General features: G+C 50.4%; 2 protein-coding genes across 2 annotated transcripts in view; one reads left to right on the forward strand and one right to left on the reverse strand.

The window, feature by feature from the left end:
- The window catches only part of vac14 (vac14 homolog (S. cerevisiae)), a 398888-nt gene that overhangs the window by 354556 nt on the left and 24405 nt on the right, over nucleotides 1-19927 (forward strand). The window lies entirely within an intron of this gene.
- On the reverse strand, nucleotides 790-15754 carry LOC147116229 (uncharacterized). Its single transcript, XM_085989548.1, has 3 exons — nucleotides 15734-15754; nucleotides 3603-4415; nucleotides 790-855 (listed from the first exon to the last, which is right to left on the reverse strand). Exons 1-3 carry the CDS (start codon nucleotides 15752-15754, stop codon nucleotides 790-792), a joined length of 900 nt encoding a protein of 299 aa, XP_085845674.1.

The raw sequence follows: 19927 nt of genomic DNA on the forward strand, positions 1-19927 counted from the left end.
CTGCGCTCCTCAAATTCTGGCCTCATGAGCATCCCTGATTTTAATCGCTCAACCATTGGCGGCCGTGCCTTCAGCTGCCGGGGCCCTAAGCTCTGGAATTCCCTCCCTAAACCTCTGCATCTCTACCTCGCTTTACTCCTTTAAGACGCTCCTTAAAACCTACCTCACATTTGCGCTAATGTCACCTTGAGTGGCTTAGTGTCAAATTTTGTTTTATAATGCTCTTGTGAAGCGCCTTGGGATGTTTTACTAGGTTAAAGACACTCTATAAATACAGTGCTGGTCTATATCCAGCTGCTCTGAGGAATGAAAGAGCAGGTTCTCTGTCCCTCCGGAGAGCTCATCCCTCCCTGTGCCCTGCCTCCAGCTGAAACCCCTCCACGGTACATTAATTGAATTGGGTACTTGTTACGTGGGGACTGACGGGTGACCATGTTTCACATCTATTGTCCTACCATGTACATTGGGCTTAGGCCCATCTTCAAACCAGATTAGCAAAACTTTTTTTCATTGGCTTTACTGGAGAGCCATGTGATCTTCCTCCTCCCACCTTACTGTACAGCCTCAAACTGACTTACAATTCTCTCCTGCCAATGATGTACATCTCCAGTAAGAAATGTTCTCCAGCATTTTCTGCTTTGAAATGGATCTTTAACTGAATCTAATCTCATTTTTAAATGATTGGCACTATCTTCTTTCTCGCATGACAATGTTTTACTGTGTTTTCACCCAGAAAAAGAGTGTGTTTTAAACAACACATCATGCGACTCATGCTTACTTGCAGTTACTTTATTGCAGCCCATTGAGGCTCAGCTTTGAGTAGTTCAGAGAGCAGGTTGAAGCTGGCAAGTATTCCTTGAACACACAGCAGCTTTGTGCAACACAACACTGCTCACGTCCTGGGATCTAGATAGCTCCACAGGTAGCGGAGACATGCCTGTCTGAGCCACGTTGAATAGGAAGGGCCGAGGTTCGTGCAGCGGTCTGTGCAAAGCTAGCTGTGGACAATACCTAGGCATTCAGCATCCTCGGGGACAGCGGGCCATCTAGCATCCTGCCATGCGTATGGGTTCTGGATCAGGATTGGGTCTGACTGTGACGCCTTTTCCCCCCCCCCCCCCCCCCCCCACCCCCAGCCAATGGTCGAATAGTCCACTGGCACTCACTGTCCTGGTTCACATTTGAAGAATGCAGACGCATAAAACTGCGAGTGTCTACAGAACTGCACCCCAGCAGGAATGAGTTACATTTATATCGGGAAGGGGAGGTGAGGCTGAATATATTTTAGGTATAACCTCTCTTCGGTGTCAGCCATGGCTCAGTGGGAGCACTCTCACCTCTGAGTCAGAAGGTTGTGGGTTCAGGTCCCACTCCAGAGACCTGAGCACATCATCTACACTGACACTCCAGTGCAGTGCTGAGGGAGCGCTGCACTGTCAGAGGTGCTGTCTTTCAGATGAGACGTTAAACCGAGGCACCGTCTGCCCTCAGGTAGACGTAAAAAGTCCCATGACACTATTGGCAGAAGAGCATGGAAGTTCTCCCCAGTGTCCTGTATTTATCCCTCAACCAACATCATTAAAACAGATACAAAAGCAATATACTGTGGATGCTGGAAATCTGAAATAAAAACATAAAATTCTGCAAATACTCAGCAGCTCGGGCAGGATCTGTGGAGAGAGAAACAGAGTTAACGTTTCAGGTCTGTGACTTTTATTTCATTAAAACAGATTATCTGGTCATTATCACGTTTGTGGGACCTTGCTGCTTCCACATTACAACAATGGTGACACTTCAAAAGTACTTCAGTGGCTGTAAAGCACTCGGGGACGTGCTGAGGTCGTAAACGGTGCTATATAAATGCAAGCCTTTCTTTTCTGCTTTAAACACCGGCACTGTACAGAGGATCTTTTTTTAACCAATCTAAACATTGGAGGGAGCAGCCAGTTAGTGCTGGGACCCACTGTGACACTGAGCAGTGGGATACAGGAACACTGGTGCAATTCCTACAGGACACATCCTCATTTTCAGTGGGGCTGCTGTGAGGGGGAAGGAAGGGAGCCCAGGGCTCTGGGTGAATTGTCTTTTACTGTCTAATAACGTGTAGTAATGGGAGCACGGTGCAGCAGTTCATTCTCTGGTTATCCGTCAGAGGCCCGCCAGGGTTTGTAAGAGCTTTATATGGGCAGTTGTTTATTCTGTATAAACAGTCTATTGCAGTAGAAAACTACTGCATTTCAGCACATCTCAGTTATACATTGTATGAACTGCGATGATTTTGAACCCCTGGCAACATAACCTTTGCAATAACTTGGAGACTAATCGGTTAGCTTCCTTCCCCTCCCCTCCTCTCCTTGAGGTGTGGACTGTTGCTGGGTATGGTTCCTTGACTGGTGACAGCTCTCCAATATATTGTATCAATGGCCGTCCTTCATGCATCAGCTGAGGCAGTGCTTTACAGTGGGCTATTCGACTGTGATGGGCATCACAATGGAGCTCAATCCTAATGTCACATTTCAGCAACTGGCAGTGGGATCCTTGGCTCATTTTGTAGGACGGTGACCATGTTTCACCAATTCTAAGAGCATTCCATCAGTTCAATGAGATTAATGTTGCCCTTAGTAATGGAGAACTAATAGTAAGACTTTCCACTGAGGGGACCATTACTGTGAAGTACTTTCAGTGCAAGGTACTCTTCGCTGTCCTTAAAGCCAGGGCTTCTAAAAATATCTCCTATCTGGGAAGAGATATATTTTCACTCGGTTCCTCCCCCTCCCTGCTGTGCAGTCCCACAGTACACGCGGCAGATACTGGGTTTTTCCAGCTCGGTGCCTCTCCGACCAGCAGCAGGTTCCCACTTTAAATGATGACTTTTCCAGAAGAGCTGCTGCTCCCAGCAGAGCAGCTCCCAGCCTGGTGTGAGAGGAGCAGAGTAAAGATATAACGTCGGGAGTGGAGCAAAGTAAAATAACGAGCTGGGAGGGAGAGAGATGTAAAATTACGAGGTGGGAGGGAGAGAGATGTAAAATTACGAGCTGGGAGGGAGAGGGATGTAAAATTACGAGGTGGGAGGGAGAGGGATGTAAAATTACGAGCTGGGAGGGAGAGGGATGTAAAATTACGAGCTGGGAGGGAGAGGGATGTAAAATTACGAGCTGGGAGGGAGAGTGATGTAAAATTACGAGCTGGGAGGGAGAGGGATGTAAAATTACGAGCTGGGAGGGAGAGAGGTGTAAAATTACGAGCTGGGAGGGAGAGGGATGTAAAATTACGAGCTGGGAGGGAGAGAGGTGTAAAATTACGAGCTGGGAGGGAGAGGGATGTAAAATTACGAGCTGGGAGGGAGAGGGATGTAAAATTACGAGCTGGGAGGGAGAGGGATGTAAAATTACGAGCTGGGAGGGAGAGAGGTGTAAAATTGCGAGCTGGGAGGGAGAGGGATGTAAAATTACGAGCTGGGAGGGAGAGGGATGTAAAATTACGAGCTGGGAGGGAGAGAGATGTAAAATTACGAGCTGGGAGGGAGAGGGATGTAAAATTACGAGCTGGGAGGGAGAGAGGTGTAAAATTACGAGCTGGGAGGGAGAGAGATGTAAAATTACGAGGTGGGAGGGAGAGAGATGTAAAATTACGAGCTGGGAGGGAGAGGGATGTAAAATTACGAGCTGGGAGGGAGAGGGATGTAAAATTACGAGCTGGGAGGGAGAGGGATGTAAAATTACGAGCTGGGAGGGAGAGGGATGTAAAATTACGAGCTGGGAGGGAGAGAGATGTAAAATTGCGAGGTGGGAGGGAGAGGGATGTAAAATTGCGAGCTGGGAGGGAGAGGGATGTAAAATTGCAAGGTGGGAGGGAGAGAGATGTAAAATTGCGAGGTGGGAGGGAGAGAGATGTAAAATTGCGAGCTGGGAGGGAGAGGGATGTAAAATTACGAGCTGGGAGGGAGAGGGATGTAAAATTACGAGCTGGGAGGGAGAGAGATGTAAAATTACGAGCTGGGAGGGAGAGGGATGTAAAATTACGAGCTGGGAGGGAGAGAGATGTAAAATTACGAGCTGGGAGGGAGAGGGATGTAAAATTGCGAGCTGGGAGGGAGAGGGATGTAAAATTACGAGCTGGGAGGGAGAGGGATGTAAAATTGCGAGCTGGGAGGGAGAGGGATGTAAAATTACGAGCTGGGAGGGAGAGAGATGTAAAATTACGAGGTGGGAGGGGGAGAGATGTAAAATTACGAGGTGGGAGGGGGAGAGATGTAAAATTACGAGCTGGGAGGGAGAGGGATGTAAAATTGCGAGCTGGGAGGGAGAGGGATGTAAAATTACGAGCTGGGAGGGAGAGAGATGTAAAATTACGAGGTGGGAGGGGGAGAGATGTAAAATTACGAGGTGGGAGGGAGAGGGATGTAAAATTACGAGCTGGGAGGGAGAGAGATGTAAAATTACGAGGTGGGAGGGGGAGAGATGTAAAATTACGAGGTGGGAGGGAGAGAGATGTAAAATTACGAGGTGGGAGGGGGAGAGATGTAAAATTACGAGGTGGGAGGGAGAGGGATGTAAAATTACGAGGTGGGAGGGAGAGAGATGTAAAATTACGAGGTGGGAGGGGGAGAGATGTAAAATTACGAGCTGGGAGGGAGAGAGATGTAAAATTACGAGGTGGGAGGGTGTGTTTATTGGGGAGGAGAGCCCTCCTCACTACTTAAAGATAAATCGCCAACAAAAAAAGAGAAAGATACTGACAGGAAAAAAAACAATGCTTTGTCAATGTTTGATTTATGAAAAGAGTCAGTCTTGGGAGATCAGGTAGTGCAGCGACTGCCCTTGCGCACCTGCGACCTGGGTTCAGTGATGTCAGCGACAGTCACATGACGGCACAAGCTCCGGTGTATATGCAAAGAGATCAAAATCGAGACAAATGGCAGGACTTGGACTCTGTTGTGTTGCAATTTCTTTCAAATCCTTTTTCGCTATCTTGGGGGTAAGTTTTCACGTTACAGCCCCAGCATTGCAGCCAATTTTCACCAAATTCAATGGCGGTTTCTATAACGGGCGGCCAATCCGCATCATCGGTTTTATGCCCAGCGACCGGTTGAAAATAGATTTCAAGAAGCTTTCCTATCACCTCACTGTGCTCAAGCTGCGGTCTGTCGCATTCCCCTTAAATGTATTGGTCTTCCTTATCGTTGTAACGTGCTGTGAATGGCTAACTATTGTAACAGTAGAATGTCCTTTAAAAATGTTGCTGACCACTTAGGCAGCTAAAACTCAGCACAAGAATCATTTTATTTTTTAACAGCACATTTCTGTGGCCGGGTCGATGAGTTGGCAGCAAAGCAGCAGTGTAAGCAAGGGGTGAAAGCCACTGACGGGTGGTCTTGGCCGACGCCTCCAGCAGCAGGACAGTTGTAGGTGGCCATGTCTTTGCCTGCACACAGTCACCCGACAAAGAGGGCAGCGACTGCGCACACCAACGTGGACCAACCCGAGTAGGGTTTTCCACCTCTGGTTGGACGTATTCCTGGTGGTTTCAACACGTGACGACCCACATCCAACCGTCGCACAGTGCCCAGGAGATTAATCTTTAATTCCTGGAGACTCCAGGACAATCCTGGAGGGTTGGCAACCCTAATCCCGAGCTGTTGACAAAGGTGGGGCAGGGGGTGGGCGCGATCGAGCAGCTACCTGTCCAGCTTCGAACCAGTTTCGACCATAGAATGGTTGCAGCACAGAAGGAGGCCATTCGGCCCGTGCCAGCTCTGCAAGAGCATTTAAGCTAGTCCCTTTCCCCGTAGCCCTGCGATTTTTTTTCTTTCAGATACTTATCCAACTCCCTTTTGAAAGCCACGATTGAATCTGCCTCCACCACCATTTCAGGCAGTGCTTTCCAGACCCTAAGCACTCGCTGCGTAAAAAAGTTTTTTCTTACGTCGCCTTTTGTCCTTTTGCCAATCACCTTAAATCTGTGTCCTCTGGTTCTCAACCCTTCTGCCAATGGGAACAGTTTCTCTCTACCTACTCTCTCCAGACCCCTCATAATTTTGAACACCTCTATCAAATCGCCTCTCAATCTTCTCTGCTCCAAGGAGAACAACCCCAGCTTCTCCAGTCTATCAACGTAACTGAAGTCCCTCATCCCTGGAATCACTCTCGTAAATCTTTTCTGTACCCTCTCTAAGACCTTCACATCTTTCCTAAAGTGTGGTACCCAGAATTGGACACAATACTCCAGTTGGGGCCGAACCAGTGTTTTATGCAGGTTCATCATAATTTCCACACTTTTGTACTCTGTACCTCTATTTCTGAAGCCCAGGATCCCGTAAGCTTTTTTAACCGTTTTCTCAACCTGCCCTGCCACCTTCAACGATTTGTGCACACATACTCCCAGGTGTCTCTGTTCGTGCACCCCCTTCAGGCTTGTACCCTTTAGTTTATATTTCCTCTCTTCATTCTTTCTACCAAAACATATCACTTCACACTTTTCTGCGTTAAATTTCATCTGCCACGCGTCCGCCCATTTCACCAGCCTGTCTGTGTCCTCTTGAAGTCTATCACTATCTTCCTCACTGTTCACTATACTTCCAAGTTTTGTGTCATCTGCAAATTTTGAAATTATGCCCTGTACACCTATGTCCAAGTCATTAATATCTATCAAGAAAAGCAGTGGTCCTAGAACCAACCCCTAGAACATAAGAACATAAGAAGTAGGAGCAGGAGTAGGCCATACGGCCCCTCGGGCCTGCTCCGCCATTCAATAGGATCATGGCTGATTCGAACCTAGACTCACGTCCACTTCCCTGCCCGCTCCCCGTAACCCCTAATTCCCTTATCAGCTAGGAAACTGTCTATCTCCGTTTTAAATTTATTTAATGTCGCAGCTTCCACAGCTCTCTGAGGTAGCAAATTCCATAGATTTACTACCCTCTGAGTGAAGAAGTTTCTCCTCATCTCAGTTTTGAAAGGGCAGCCCCTTATTCTAAGATTATGCCCCCTAGTTCTAGTCTCACCCATCAGTGGAAACATCCTCACTGCATCCACCCGATCAAGCCCCCTCACAATCTTATATGTTTCGATAAGATCGCCTCTCATTCTTCTGAATTCCAATGAGTAGAGGCCCAACCTACTCAACCTTTCCTCATAAGTCAACCCCCTCATCTCCGGAATCAACCGAGTGAACCTTCTCTGAACTGCCTCGAGAGCAAGTATATCTTTTCTTAAATATGGAAACCAAAACTGTACGCAGTATTCCAGGTGTGGCCTCACCAGTACCCTGTATAACTGAAGCAAGACTTCCCTGCTTTTATACTCCATCCCCCTTGCAATAAAAGCCAAGATTCCATTGGCCTTCCTGATCACCTGCTGTACCTGCATACTAACCTTCTGTGTTTCATGCACCAGGACCCCCAGATCCCTTTGTACTGTAGCACTTTGCAGTTTCTCTCCATTTAGATAATAACTTGCTCTTTGATTTTTTTCTGCCAAAGTGCATAACCTCACACTTTCCAACATTATATTCCATCTGCCAAATTTCTGCCCACTCACTTAGCCTGTCTATGTCCTTTTGCAGGTTTCTTATGTCCTCCTCACTCACTGCTTTCCCTCCCATCTTTGTATCATCAGCAAACTTGGATACGTTGCACTTGGTCCCTTCCTCCAAATCGTTAATATAGATTGTAAAGAGTTGGGGGTCCCAGCACTGACCCCTGTGGAACACCACTAGTCACTGATTGCCAACCCAAGAATGAACCATTCATCCCAACTCTCTGTTTTCTGTTAGATAGCCGATCTTCCACCCATGCCAGTATATTACCCCCAATCCTGTGATTTTTTATCTTGTGGAATAACCTTTTGTGTGGCACCTTGTCAAATGCCTTTTGGAAGTCCAAATACACCACATCCACTGGTTCCCCTTTATCCACCCTGTTTGTTACGTCCTCAAAGAATTCGAGCAAATTTGTCAAACATGACTTCCCCTTCGTAAAACCATGCTGACTCTGTCCGATTAAATTATGCTTATCCAAATGTCCTGTTACTACTTCCTTAATAATGGACTCCAACATTTTACCAACCACAGATGTTAGGCTAACTGGTCTATAGTTTCCAGCCTTTTGTCTACTTCCCTTTTTAAATAAGGGCGTTACATTAGCAGTTTTCCAATCTGCTGGGACCTTTCCTGAATCCAGGGAGTTTTGGAAAACTACCACCAATGCATCCACAATCCTTACCGCTACTTCTCTCAAGACCCTAGGATGTAAGCCATCAGGTCCAGGGGATTTATCCGCCTTTGGTCCCATTATCTTACCGAGTACCACCTCCTTAGTGATTTTAATCGTGTTTAGCTCCTCCCCCCCTATAGCCCCCTGTTTGTCCAGTGTTGGGATATTTTTAGTGTGCTCTACTGTAAAAACTGATACAAAATATTTGTTCAGCGTTTCTGCCATCTCCATGTTCCCCACCACTAATTTCCCGGTCTCATCCTCTAAGGGACCAACATTCACTTTAGCCACCCTTTTTCTTTTTATATAACTGTAGAAACTCTTGCTATCTGTTTTTGTATTTTTTGCTAGTTTACTTTCATAATCTATCTTCCCTTTCTTAATTAATCTTTTAGTTATTCTTTGCTGGCTTTTAAATGCTTCCCAATCTTCTATCCTCCCACTAGATTTGGCTACTTTATATGCCCTTGTTTTCAGTCGGATACTATCCTTTATTACACCACTTTAGGGAACTCTGTGGCGACACGCCACCACTGGACACAATCCGCTCACGGCAGTACGGACAGTTTAAGCAGACGCCCCCAACCGGGGGCCCTTTCCTCCAGCAACTTGTTTCCCACAGGGACAGGCTGCCGGGAGCACTTCCTGTCTGGGGAGTATTTAAGTCAGGCGCGGGCTCTACAGTTCCTGTTTTGCCATGAGGCTGAAATAAAAAGCTGTTCTGTTTACTAGCTCTGGTCTCGACTCCCACGTTTGCCGCGGTATCTCAACACTGGTGACCCCGACGCTCAGGACGAATCCTAAGCTAGCATGGCGGATACAAACGCAGTCACGGTTAAATTACCAGACTTTTGGGAAAACTTGGCCGAAGCCTGGTTCGTTCAAGCCGAGTCCAGATTCCGGCTGAAAGGCATCACAGGCGACACCACGAAGTACGACTACCTCGTCTCCTCGCTCACATACGCTACCGTCCCCAGAGTTTGGGCAGCGCTGCAGGACCCACCACAGACTGGCAAGTACGAACATCTGAAGGCTGCGCTCCTTAAAAAATTTCAAACGTCCTCTTACCAGCGCCACTGCCAACTCCTTGACCTCCCCGGTCTCGGTGACACTTCACCATCAGACCTGCTTTCCCACATGCTGTCCCTCGCGGACGACAAGCCCCCCGGCGCCCTCTTTCGCACGCTTTTCATTGGGCAGCTTCCCGCCAGCATCCGCCCGCTCATTGTGGAGTCCGGCTCCACGGACCTGAATGACAAAGCAGGAAAGGCCGACCGGCTGCTGTCTGCACAGTCCGCGCGCGACGTCACGCCCGACCTCGCGGCAACGACCACGCAGTCTCCCCGGCCCACCAGGCCCGCCCGCCCTACCACTCCGGGCCACTGTTACAACCACACCCGTTTTGGCACTAAGGCCCAACGCTGCACGCCACCGTGTACCTTCAATTACCCCCCCGCACCGGCCCCCGCGATGGCCGTGGGGCAAAAGGGGCCTCTACTGTACGTCACTGACGACAGAACCAACCGCTGATTTCTGTGCGACACAGGGGCCCAGCACAGCATCACCCCCGCCTCCGCCCTCGAAATCCAACGCGGCACACGAGGTATCACGCTGGCCGCCGCCAATGGCTCGGACATCCGCACATATGGCACCCGCATGGTCACGCTCGACCTTGCGGGCCGCTGCTACCGCTGGCAGTTCCTCACCGCCGAGGTCCTCTGCCCACTCATCGGCGCCGACTTCCTACGCGCCCACGGCCTCCTTGTCGACATTCCGAGGCACCGCCTCGTCGACGCCAACACTATGGCCACCATCCCCGGCGCCTTTACCCCGGACCGTTCGGCCGGCCTGACGACCTGCTGCCTCGCCAGGGCCGTGGACGACTACTCGGCACTCCTAGCCGAGTTTCCCGCCCTCACCAACCCGACCTTTTCGGCCAAAGCCGCCAAACACGGGGTGGAGCACTATATCCCCACCACCGGCCCTCCAGTTTCTGCCCACGCCCGCAGGCTCAACCCGGCCAAGCTGGAAATCGCGCGGGCCGAGTTCACCACCATGGAACAACTCGGCATCATCCGCCGCTCCAGCAGCCCCTGGGCCTCGCCCCTCCACATCGCCCCTAAGCCCGGCGGAGGCTGGCGCCCTTGTGGGGACTACCGCCGCCTTAACGGCGCCACCACCCCCGACCGATACCCGGTGCCTCACATCCAGGACTTCTCGGCCCGACTGGCCGGACGAACCGTCTTTTCCAAAGTCGACCTGGTGCGCGGTTACCACCAAGTCCCCGTACACCCCGCGGACATCCCCAAAACGGCCGTTATCACCCCATTCGGCCTGTTCGAGTTCCTGAGGATGCCCTTCGGCCTCAAGAATGCAGCCCAGGCTTTCCAGCGCCTTATGGACTCGGTCCTGCGGGACCTGAACTTCCTATTCGTCTATCTAGACGACATTCTCGTGGCCAGCTCCTCCAAACAGGAACACCTCGAACACCTTCGCGTCCTGTTCGGGCGCCTAGCCCAACACGGGCTCATCCTCAGCCCGGCGCAGTGCCAATTCGGCCTAACCGAGATCGATTTTCTCTGTCACCACATCACCCCTGCTGGGGCCGTCCCCCTGCCCAACAAGGTGCAGGCCGTCCAGCAGTTCCCCCGCCCCACAACCATCAAGGGCCTCCAGGAGTTCCTCGGGATGGTGAACTTCTACAACAGGTTCATCCCCAGAGCTGCAGCCCTCATGAAGCCCCTATACGACTCCCTCTGAGGTAAATCCGGCAAGATGGCCGTAGCCTGGACCACTGACACGTCAGCCGCCTTCGATGCCACCAAAAACGCGCTCGCCGACGCCACTCTGCTCGCGCACCCGAGGGCCGACGCCCGGGTCGCGCTCACCACCGACGCCTCCGACCACGCGGTCGGGGCCGTGTTCAAGCAGTGGGTTAATGGCGCGTGGCAGCCACTTGCCTTCTACAGCCGCCAACTGCGCACCCCGGAGGTCAAATACTCCACTTTCGACCGCGAGCTTCTCGCGCTCCACCTGTCAGTCCGCCATTTCAGGTTCCTCCTGGAAGGCCGCCCCTTCACCGCGTACGTGGACCACAAGCCACTCACATACGCGATGACCAAGCACACCGAACCCTGGTCCGCTCGGCAGCAACGCCAGCACGCGGCCGTGTCCGAGTTTACCACGGACATCCAGCACGTCTCCGGTAGAGACAACGTTGTCGCCGACTGCCTTTCCCGTCCCGCCATCTGTGCGAATCACCTCGCGGTCGACTACGTGCAACTAGCAGCGGCCCAGCTCACGGACCCAGACCTCCTCTCGGCGGCTACCAGCCTGCCAGGGCTACGCCTAGCCAATGTCGCGCACGGGCCCGAAGCCACGGCAGTTACTTGCGACATCACACTCAGCCAACCCAGGCCGGTCGTCCCTGAAACCTGGCGCCGCCGCGTCTTCGATGCGCTCCACGGGCTCTCCCACCCGGGTTCCCGCGCGTCCGTCAAACTCCTCTCCCAGCGTTTCGTCTGGCGCGGCCTCAGCAGAGATGTTTGGACTTGGGCCACCTCCTGCCTCGCCTGCCAACGGGCTAAGGTACAACGGCATACAAAAGCACCCCTGGGAGACTTCGAGGTACCCAGCCGCCGCTTCGACCACGTCGACATCGTCGGGCCCCTGCCGCCATCGCAAGGCCAGACTTATCTCCTCACGATGGTCGACCGCTACACATGCTGGCCTGGGGCAGTGCCGCTGACCTCCACCACCACAGCCGACATCACCAGGGCGTTCGTTAACACCTGGGTAGCGAGGTTCGGCGTACCGGCCGACATAACCTCCGACAGAGGCGCCCAGTTCACCTCCGAACTCTGGACGGCCACAGCACGCAACCTCGGTGTGATGCTCCACCGAACCACGGCGTACCACCCGCAGGCCAACGGGCTTTGTGAACGCTTCCACCGGTCACTCAAGGCCTCACTCCGCGCCGGCCTGCAGGACAGTACCTGGACTGACCACCTACCGTGGGTACTACTAGGCCTACGCACCGCGGTCAAAGAAGACCTCCAGTCCTCGGCAGCGGAGTTAGTCTACGGACAACCGCTGCGCGTCCCAGGCGAATTCCTTCCGGAGGCTACCACGCCTTGGTCGGCCGACCAGCAGCGGCTCAACTTTTTCTCTTCCGCTCAGCAGTTCACCCCACTTCCGGTCAACCGACACGGCGAACTCGCACCTCACGTTCCGCCAAATTTACAGCAGGCGCACTTCGTCTTCGTGCGACACGACGCGCACCGCGGACCCCTGCGACCCCCGTACGACGGACCGTACGAGGTACTACAAACCGGGGACAAGGTCTTCAAGCTGCGACTCGGCGACAGGGTCGAGACAGTCTCCATCGACCGGCTCAAACCAGCACACACAGAACCAGGGGAACAGGTCCCCATGGCCCGGCCTCCAACTAGAGGCCGTCCCGCCAGCAAGCCAGCACAGCCGGCGGCGAACCGCCAGGCCCCGCCAACTAGACCGGCGATCACGCAGAGCCGCTGCGGCAGAACCATCAGACCACCGTCACGACTCGTCCACTCCTCCTAAGCGGATTCTGGGGGGAGCTCTGTGGCGACACGCCACCACTGGACACAATCCGCTCACGGCGGTACGGACAGTTTAAGCAGACGCCCCCAACCGGGGGCCCTTTCCTCCAGCAACTTGTTTCCCACAGGGACAGGCTGCCGGGAGCACTTCCTGTCTGGGGAGTATTTAAGTCAGGCGCGGGCTCTTCCAGTTCCTGTTTTGCCATGAGGCTGAAATAAAAAGCTGTTCTGTTTACTAGCTCTGGTCTCGACTCCCACGTTTGCCGCGGTATCTCAACAACACCACTGTATTCCTTCCTGGAATGTTGGCCTTTGTTTCAAGGGGGTTGGAGTATAAAAGCAGGGAAGTCCTTCTACAACTGTACAGGGTATTGGTGAGACCACACCTAGAGTACTGTGTACAGTTTTGGTCTCCTTATTTAAGGAAGGATATACTTGCATTGGAGGCAGTTCAGAGACGATTCACTAGGTTAATTCCAGAGATGAGGGGGTTGACTTATGAGGAAAGGTTGAGCAGGCTGGGCCTATACTCATTGGAATTTAGAAGAATGAGAGGTGATCTTATTGAAACATATAAGATACTGAGGGGGCTCGACAAGGTAGATGCAGAGAGGATGTTTCCCCTCATGGGGAAATCTAGAACTCGGCACAGTTTTAGAATATAGGGTCGCCCTTTTAGAACTGAGATGAGGAGGAATTTCTTCTCTCAAGAGGGTCGTAAATCTGTGGAATTCTCTGCCCCAAAGAGCTGTGGAGGCTGGGTCATTAAATACATTTAAGGTGGAGAGACATATTTTTGCAAGGTAAGGGAGTGAAGGGTTATGGGGAGCGGGCGGGGAAGTGGCTTTGAGCCCAAGATCAGCCATGATCTTATTGAATGGCAGAGCAGGCTTGAGGGGCCAAGTGGCCTATTCCTGCTCCTATTTCTTATGTTCTTATGTTCCTCCAGTCCGAAAAACAACCGTTCACCACTACTCTCTGTTTCCTGTCACTTAGCCAATTTCGTATCCATGCTGCCACTGTCCCTTTTATTCCATGGGCTTCAACTTTGCTGGCAAGCCTATTATGTGGCACTTTGTCGAACGTCTTTTGGAAATCCATGTACGCTACGTCAACTGCATTGCCCTCATTAACCCTCTCTGTTACCTCATCAAAGAACTCAATCAAGTTAGTTAAACACAATTTGCCTTTAACAAATCCGTGCTGGCTTTCCTTAATTAATCCACACTTGTCCAAGTTTCGACTATGGCTGCCCAGTAATTTACACTGCGTGAAAGCAGAGTCCCACGGTTCAACAATAGAACTCTCTACACATGATAAAGTGGGTTTGTGAAGAGCCCCCTCACCCTGTAGCCATTGCAAGAACCAAAGGACGACATCCCCACAAGCAGTCTGCAGCTGTAGTGGCAGTGTGCAGTTGCGCTAATGTGGGTTGGGTGGTTGCCACAGCAACAGGAGCTCCAGCTGATGGTGTGATATAACTGCAGCAGTAAATATTCAGTCTCCTGAGTGTTTTCCTTTTGTCAAATCACCTGTTACTCAATGCGGTGTAAAATCTAATTCTACCACAATTTTCCCTCGCCACCCCCTGAATGGTCACTTCTATTCTCTGAACTTCATCCACCAACTTTAGAACCAAACACTTTTTAAGGAGAGCAGGTTCGGTGAATTCCAAGCACGTTCGACCCTCCCCCCTCAGCCCCCTCACACTGTGTCCTGGGACGCTGATTTGGAGATGGTCTTGCAGAACAGTTTGAGTTTTTGTTTCCCCCACCTACAGGTTGGTAGCTCCCCTAATGGCCTGCCGCGGAGAGGCAGTGGTGTGGAGCTACGGTCGTGCCAGGAGTGTCCAGCTACAATTCCCGGTCTTAACTGAGTGAAGCTGATCTCAGCCAGGGCGGTAGTTGGAGAACTCCAATGGGCCTCAGTGTCCCTGGCCCTGGGAGAGAAAAAGGCAGCCTGTCGCTGTATAATAGCCCCTGGTGTCGGATAAGAATGAAATCAAGATCAGCTGTGATGTCAAATATCCTGTTCACAGTCACTGACCAGGCTTCCTCATGAAATATGCCCACTTGAGTCAGTTGCAGCACCCATGGAACTGTATCCCAACAAGAGCTGGGGCCACAGGAGGGGGCAAATTGAATGGGAGAGGGAAAGTGAAAGCTTTTCAAATTATTTAGAGCTGTACAGACACTGGGGAATACGGCTCATTAAATCACTAAAGTTTGAGCTGTTTTTAGCATGCAGCTGGTTTTGCCATTAATTTTGAATGCTGTGTCTTCTCATTTTTTCTTTCCATGTATTGCACTCTACCGCTCGTATTGTTTTACTCAGTCTGTGCATTTTACCTGTCAGCCAACATATGTACCAGGTCGTAAAATGGAAAATTGGACGTGCACAGCAGGTCAGTGGGCATCTGTGGAGAGAAGAGACGGGCTGGTGTTCTCCGCCTCTGTCAGAACCACTCTGATGGGTTACACCCGAACCGCTAACCCATCTTCTCTCTCTGACCTGCTGTATGTTTCCTACCAACTTCTGCTTTTTGTTTTAAGGCCACTTCATTCACCCATCACAGTGTGATTCTCATCGTGTTAAACAACTGCAAATTGGGGAAGGGAGAGAGGAATCTGGAGCCACCGACAATGTTTGTGTGAAGTCATTGGATGTGCCCTGGGGACCAATCAGGCTGCTGATTGATAGCAGCGACGCCGGAGTTCACTGTTAACGCTGACTTCGATTCATGTCCTGGGCCCATTCCTGCTGGCTGCTTGGAAGCACTGCTGCACAGGAGGTTATTGACTTCAGTGAGCGGTCGCAAGATCACCGTCCCACAGAATTGGCTGCTGCTCCTCAGCAGGAACTGCTTGCGTGACATCTACCGGACTGTGTGGAACTCTGGCGTTTCACCCCCGGTGAAACAGTCAGCAGAATCTGAGCTTACCTTTGCCCTTTTAGTAGCCATTTCTGTCCAGCCGTGGCTCAGTGGTTAGCACTCACCTCGGGAGTCAGAAGGTTGTGGGTTCAAGCCCCACTTTAGCACAAAAGTGCTGAACACTCCAGTGCAGTATTGAGGGAGTGCTGTACTGTTTCAGGTGTCATCTTTCGAGTGAAACGTTAAATTGAGGCCCGGTCTGTCCCCTCGGGGATGTAAAAGATCCCATGTCACTATTCCGAAGGCCAGCAGGTGAGTTCTCCCCAGTGTCCTGGCCAATATTTATCGCTCAACCAACATCACTAAAACAGATTATCTGGCCATTGTCAAATTTCTGTTTGTGGGAGCTTGCTGTGCGCAAATTGGTTGCTGCGTTTCCTACATTACAACAGTGACTACACTTCAAAAGTACTTAATTGGCTGTAAAGTGCTTTGAGACCACCTGAGGTTATGAAAGGCGCTATATAAATGCAAGTTCTTCTTTTTCTTTAATACTTCAGACTGCTTGGCTTGGTCCTGTCCGATGTTCAAAGCTGCACCTGGTCACAGTATACTGGAACTGAGCTCTTCCTTTAGTCTGTGTCCCTCCCCATTCCACAGTGCAGTTCAAAATACAGGTTTAGTTCTGCTATTAACAAGTATTGCTGCGCAGCACCACAACTCAAGGACGGGGAAGGCCACTCCGTCCCCTCTCGTATTTGAACACTCCCATTATATCTACCCATTAGATATCAAATGTTTCTGTTCCCATGGCCCTTGATGACAGATTATGCCAAACAGAAGAAGTTTGCTTAAATGATTTCTTTTCTAGTTACTTGTCACTAATTTGAATTGGTGTTCCAAACTTGTTAATCTGGGTTTGCCCTATCTGCCTATACCGTTTAATGTGTTATATTCTCAGTGAGCTGGGAGCACTGCAGCTGGAGTCTACAGTGGCGGTCACTTCCGATTGTATGGCGCACACTTGCGAACTTCAATTATAACTCTAAATCACATCTTTCATTGCGCCGTATGACAAAAATGCGCTGATTCCTGAAGGCCCTCTTTGCAGACCGCCCGACCACGAGGGTCTATTCAGCATCAAAAGTACTCACATTTACAAAACCAAACTAACCATTGTGTATTGCACAAAATAACCAGAGTCTGACAGTGTCACAGGCTGGAACATTGTGAGGGCGCACAACGTTGCTCATCATTGTCTTCCGAAGTCCTTTCAATGATGTCCCCACCTTTTAACCTCTCGAGCCTGTCATCCCATTCTCTGGCTCAATCTGAGACCCATTATGTGTTGCACACACAATTCCTCCTAACTTTTTCACGTATTTAAATCACGTTCTGATGCCAATCTCCTAAAAGCAGTCTGAGCATCTTTTATATGAGTTGACTCGCACTGCTCAATATCTACTTGTATAATAGGGTAACCCAGGGATGAAACAATAGCGTTCCTTTGTCTTCTGGACTAGATATTTGTGTCTTTCGCCGGTAATCTTCAATCTCTGGGAAGGTGGACTGAACAAACACTTGGTGACACGAAGCTTGATGCGAATCGTTAAGCTGCTTCATTTCACAGCATGTGAATGAACAAAGCAACAGTTATGATCAGGTTCACGTATTTCTATCAGTACAAGTTGTCTTCATTGTAATAATACAAAACAATGAAGGTGCTACATTTACCCACATCAGTGGGTTGTATGTTTTCAATACAATCTCCGTATCCCGTAGGGGAATATGTGGGAATAACCTTTTGTAATCTTTCTTATTCATGACCGTCAATGCCGATCCAGTGTCCAATTCCATCTTCACTTGGACTCCTGCTATCTGAAGTGTGACCCAAATTGTTTGGAGGTCTGCTTCCTTACCAACATTGTGTACTCTTAGACTACCCAGTTCATTACTGCTGGAGTCTGAATCTGACTTCTGTTCGTTCGAACTGTTCTCTGTCACCTTGTGTACCTTTCTGTACTTTTCCTGCGGTGACTTTTTGTTGCTGGTCTTCTTTCCTGACCGGCATACTTTAGCTATGTGACCAAGCCTGCCACATTTTCTGCATTCCTGATTTTTGAACCAGCACTGGTTCTGATCGTGCGTTGTCTTTCCACAACGATAACATTTTACTGTACCCAAGACCATTTGATTGGTGCTGAGTTCCGGTGACCGTAGCTGCATTTCCGCAGTGCCTCTCGCTGCGGCTTCGTGCGATGCTGCAATAGTGACAGCTTTATCAAGCGTAAGCTCATTCTCCTCAAGCAGTCGCTTTTGTGTTCCTTCTTTTAACAATCCACACACAAATTTATCTCTCAGCGCATCTGCTTGTCCTGTTCCAAACTGACAGTACTTTGCTAGCTTACGCAGTTCAATTAAAAATTCAGCGTTGCTTTCGTCTTTCAGCTGCGTTTTTCTGTAAAATTTAAATCGTTCCGCTATCATCAGCGGTGTGGGGTTTAAATGATCTTTCAGGACAGTAACAATATTCGTGAAAGTCTGATCCACCGGTTTATTTGGTGATAGAAGGTGCTTCAATAGCCCGTATGTTTTCGCACCCATTGAGCTTAATAAGGTTAGTGCTTTCTCATCATTTGGTACCTTATTTGCTTTACAATACACTTCCATGCGTTCTACATACGTGGTCCAATCTTCGATATCGCTATCAAAGGTATTAATGCTCCCATGTTTAGGCATCCTTGCAATTTTTTTTTAAAATTTTTCTTTTTCTCAAAATGGCGGCTTCCCGCACTTGTCTTCTTCCCCCGCCTACTAAAATGGCGGCTTCCCGCGCTTGGCGGTCTTTTCCGCGCTCGTCTTCTTCCCCCCGCCGACTACAATGGCGGATTCCCGCGTTTGCCGCCTTCCCCCGCTGGCTGCAATGGCGATTGCCTTGCTGCTGCCGTTCTCGCCTCCCCAGCGGTTCTCACTCCCCGACGCTGCTTTGCCTCGCAGCCCCGCTTGCAGCCCGGTCCTTTACACCGGCTGCGTTTGAATTCTCCGCGGCTCTCGTGCCTTAAGCTACTCAACTCCCCGACGCTGCTTTGCCTCGCAGCCCCGCTTGCAGCCCGGTCCTGTACACCGGCTGCATTTGAGTTCTCCGCGGCTCTCGAGCCTTAAGCTGCCCCAGTCGCTGCGCCTCTCGGCCTCGATTGCAGCCCGGCCCTTTCTACCGGCCGTGGTCAAGCTCTCCGCCCTTATTCCTCCGTTTTCACTCCCCTACTCCACAGCCAACGCGGCCAACTTTCTGCTCGTGTCGCTGATCGGCTTACCCACCACCGTGGTAGAAGGGATGATCACTGCCTGTCGCTGATGGAGGGCTTCGTGGTCAGAATTCTTTTTCTTTTTAACCCGGGTTCTCGATGCCTCCCGTGCGATGGTGCTCAGCAGGATGATGAGGGCGGATGCCTCTTCTCAACGCCCGTTCTGAGGACAAAGCTGCCTTGGATGTAAAACTGCCGCAGGGTAAGATCGGACTCATCGCCACTGTTGAGTCTGTGTGTCCCAGTTATGTTTAGGATCAATCACTGACACAGACAACAAGAATAACTTTTAACAGGTCTTTACTATTCGGAGGTCAGGGCTGAACTGCCCAGCAAATCCTTACACAACACTTATATACCGGTGTGGTCACCACCGGTATTACAGTATACAGCAGCCAAGAGAAAGTAGTACATCTCTTAAAGTAGTTCTCTTAAGGTGGAACAGGTTACATACACCACAGGCAAGGTCTTGACTTGGATAGAGAACTGGTTGGCGGACAGAAAGCAAAGAGTTGGAATAAACGGGTCGTTTTCCGAGTAGCAGGCAGTGACTAGTGGGGTACCGCAAGGATCAGTCCTAGGACCCCAGCTGTTCACAATATATATTAATGATCTGGACGAGGGAATTGGATGTAATATCTCCAAATTTGCAGACGACACAAAGCTGGGTGGGAGGGTAAGCTATGAGGAGGATGTCGTGAAACTCCAGTACGATTTGGACAGTTTGGGTGGTTGGGCAGAAACATGGCAAATGCACTATAATGTGGATAAATGTGAGGTTATCCACTTTGGTGGCAAAAACAGGAAGGCAGATTATTATTTGGAATGGCAATAGATTGGGAGAAGGGGAAGTGCAGAGAGACCTGGGTGTTATTGTGCACCAGTCGCTGAAGGTAAGCATGCAGGTGCAGCAGGCAGTTAAGAAGGCAAATGGTATGCTGGCCTTCGTAGCAAGAGG

The sequence above is a fragment of the Somniosus microcephalus genome, chromosome 6 (assembly GCF_052327205.1).
Source record: "Somniosus microcephalus isolate GS21.2 chromosome 6, FLI_Smic_1.0, whole genome shotgun sequence".
NCBI lineage: Eukaryota > Metazoa > Chordata > Chondrichthyes > Squaliformes > Somniosidae > Somniosus > Somniosus microcephalus.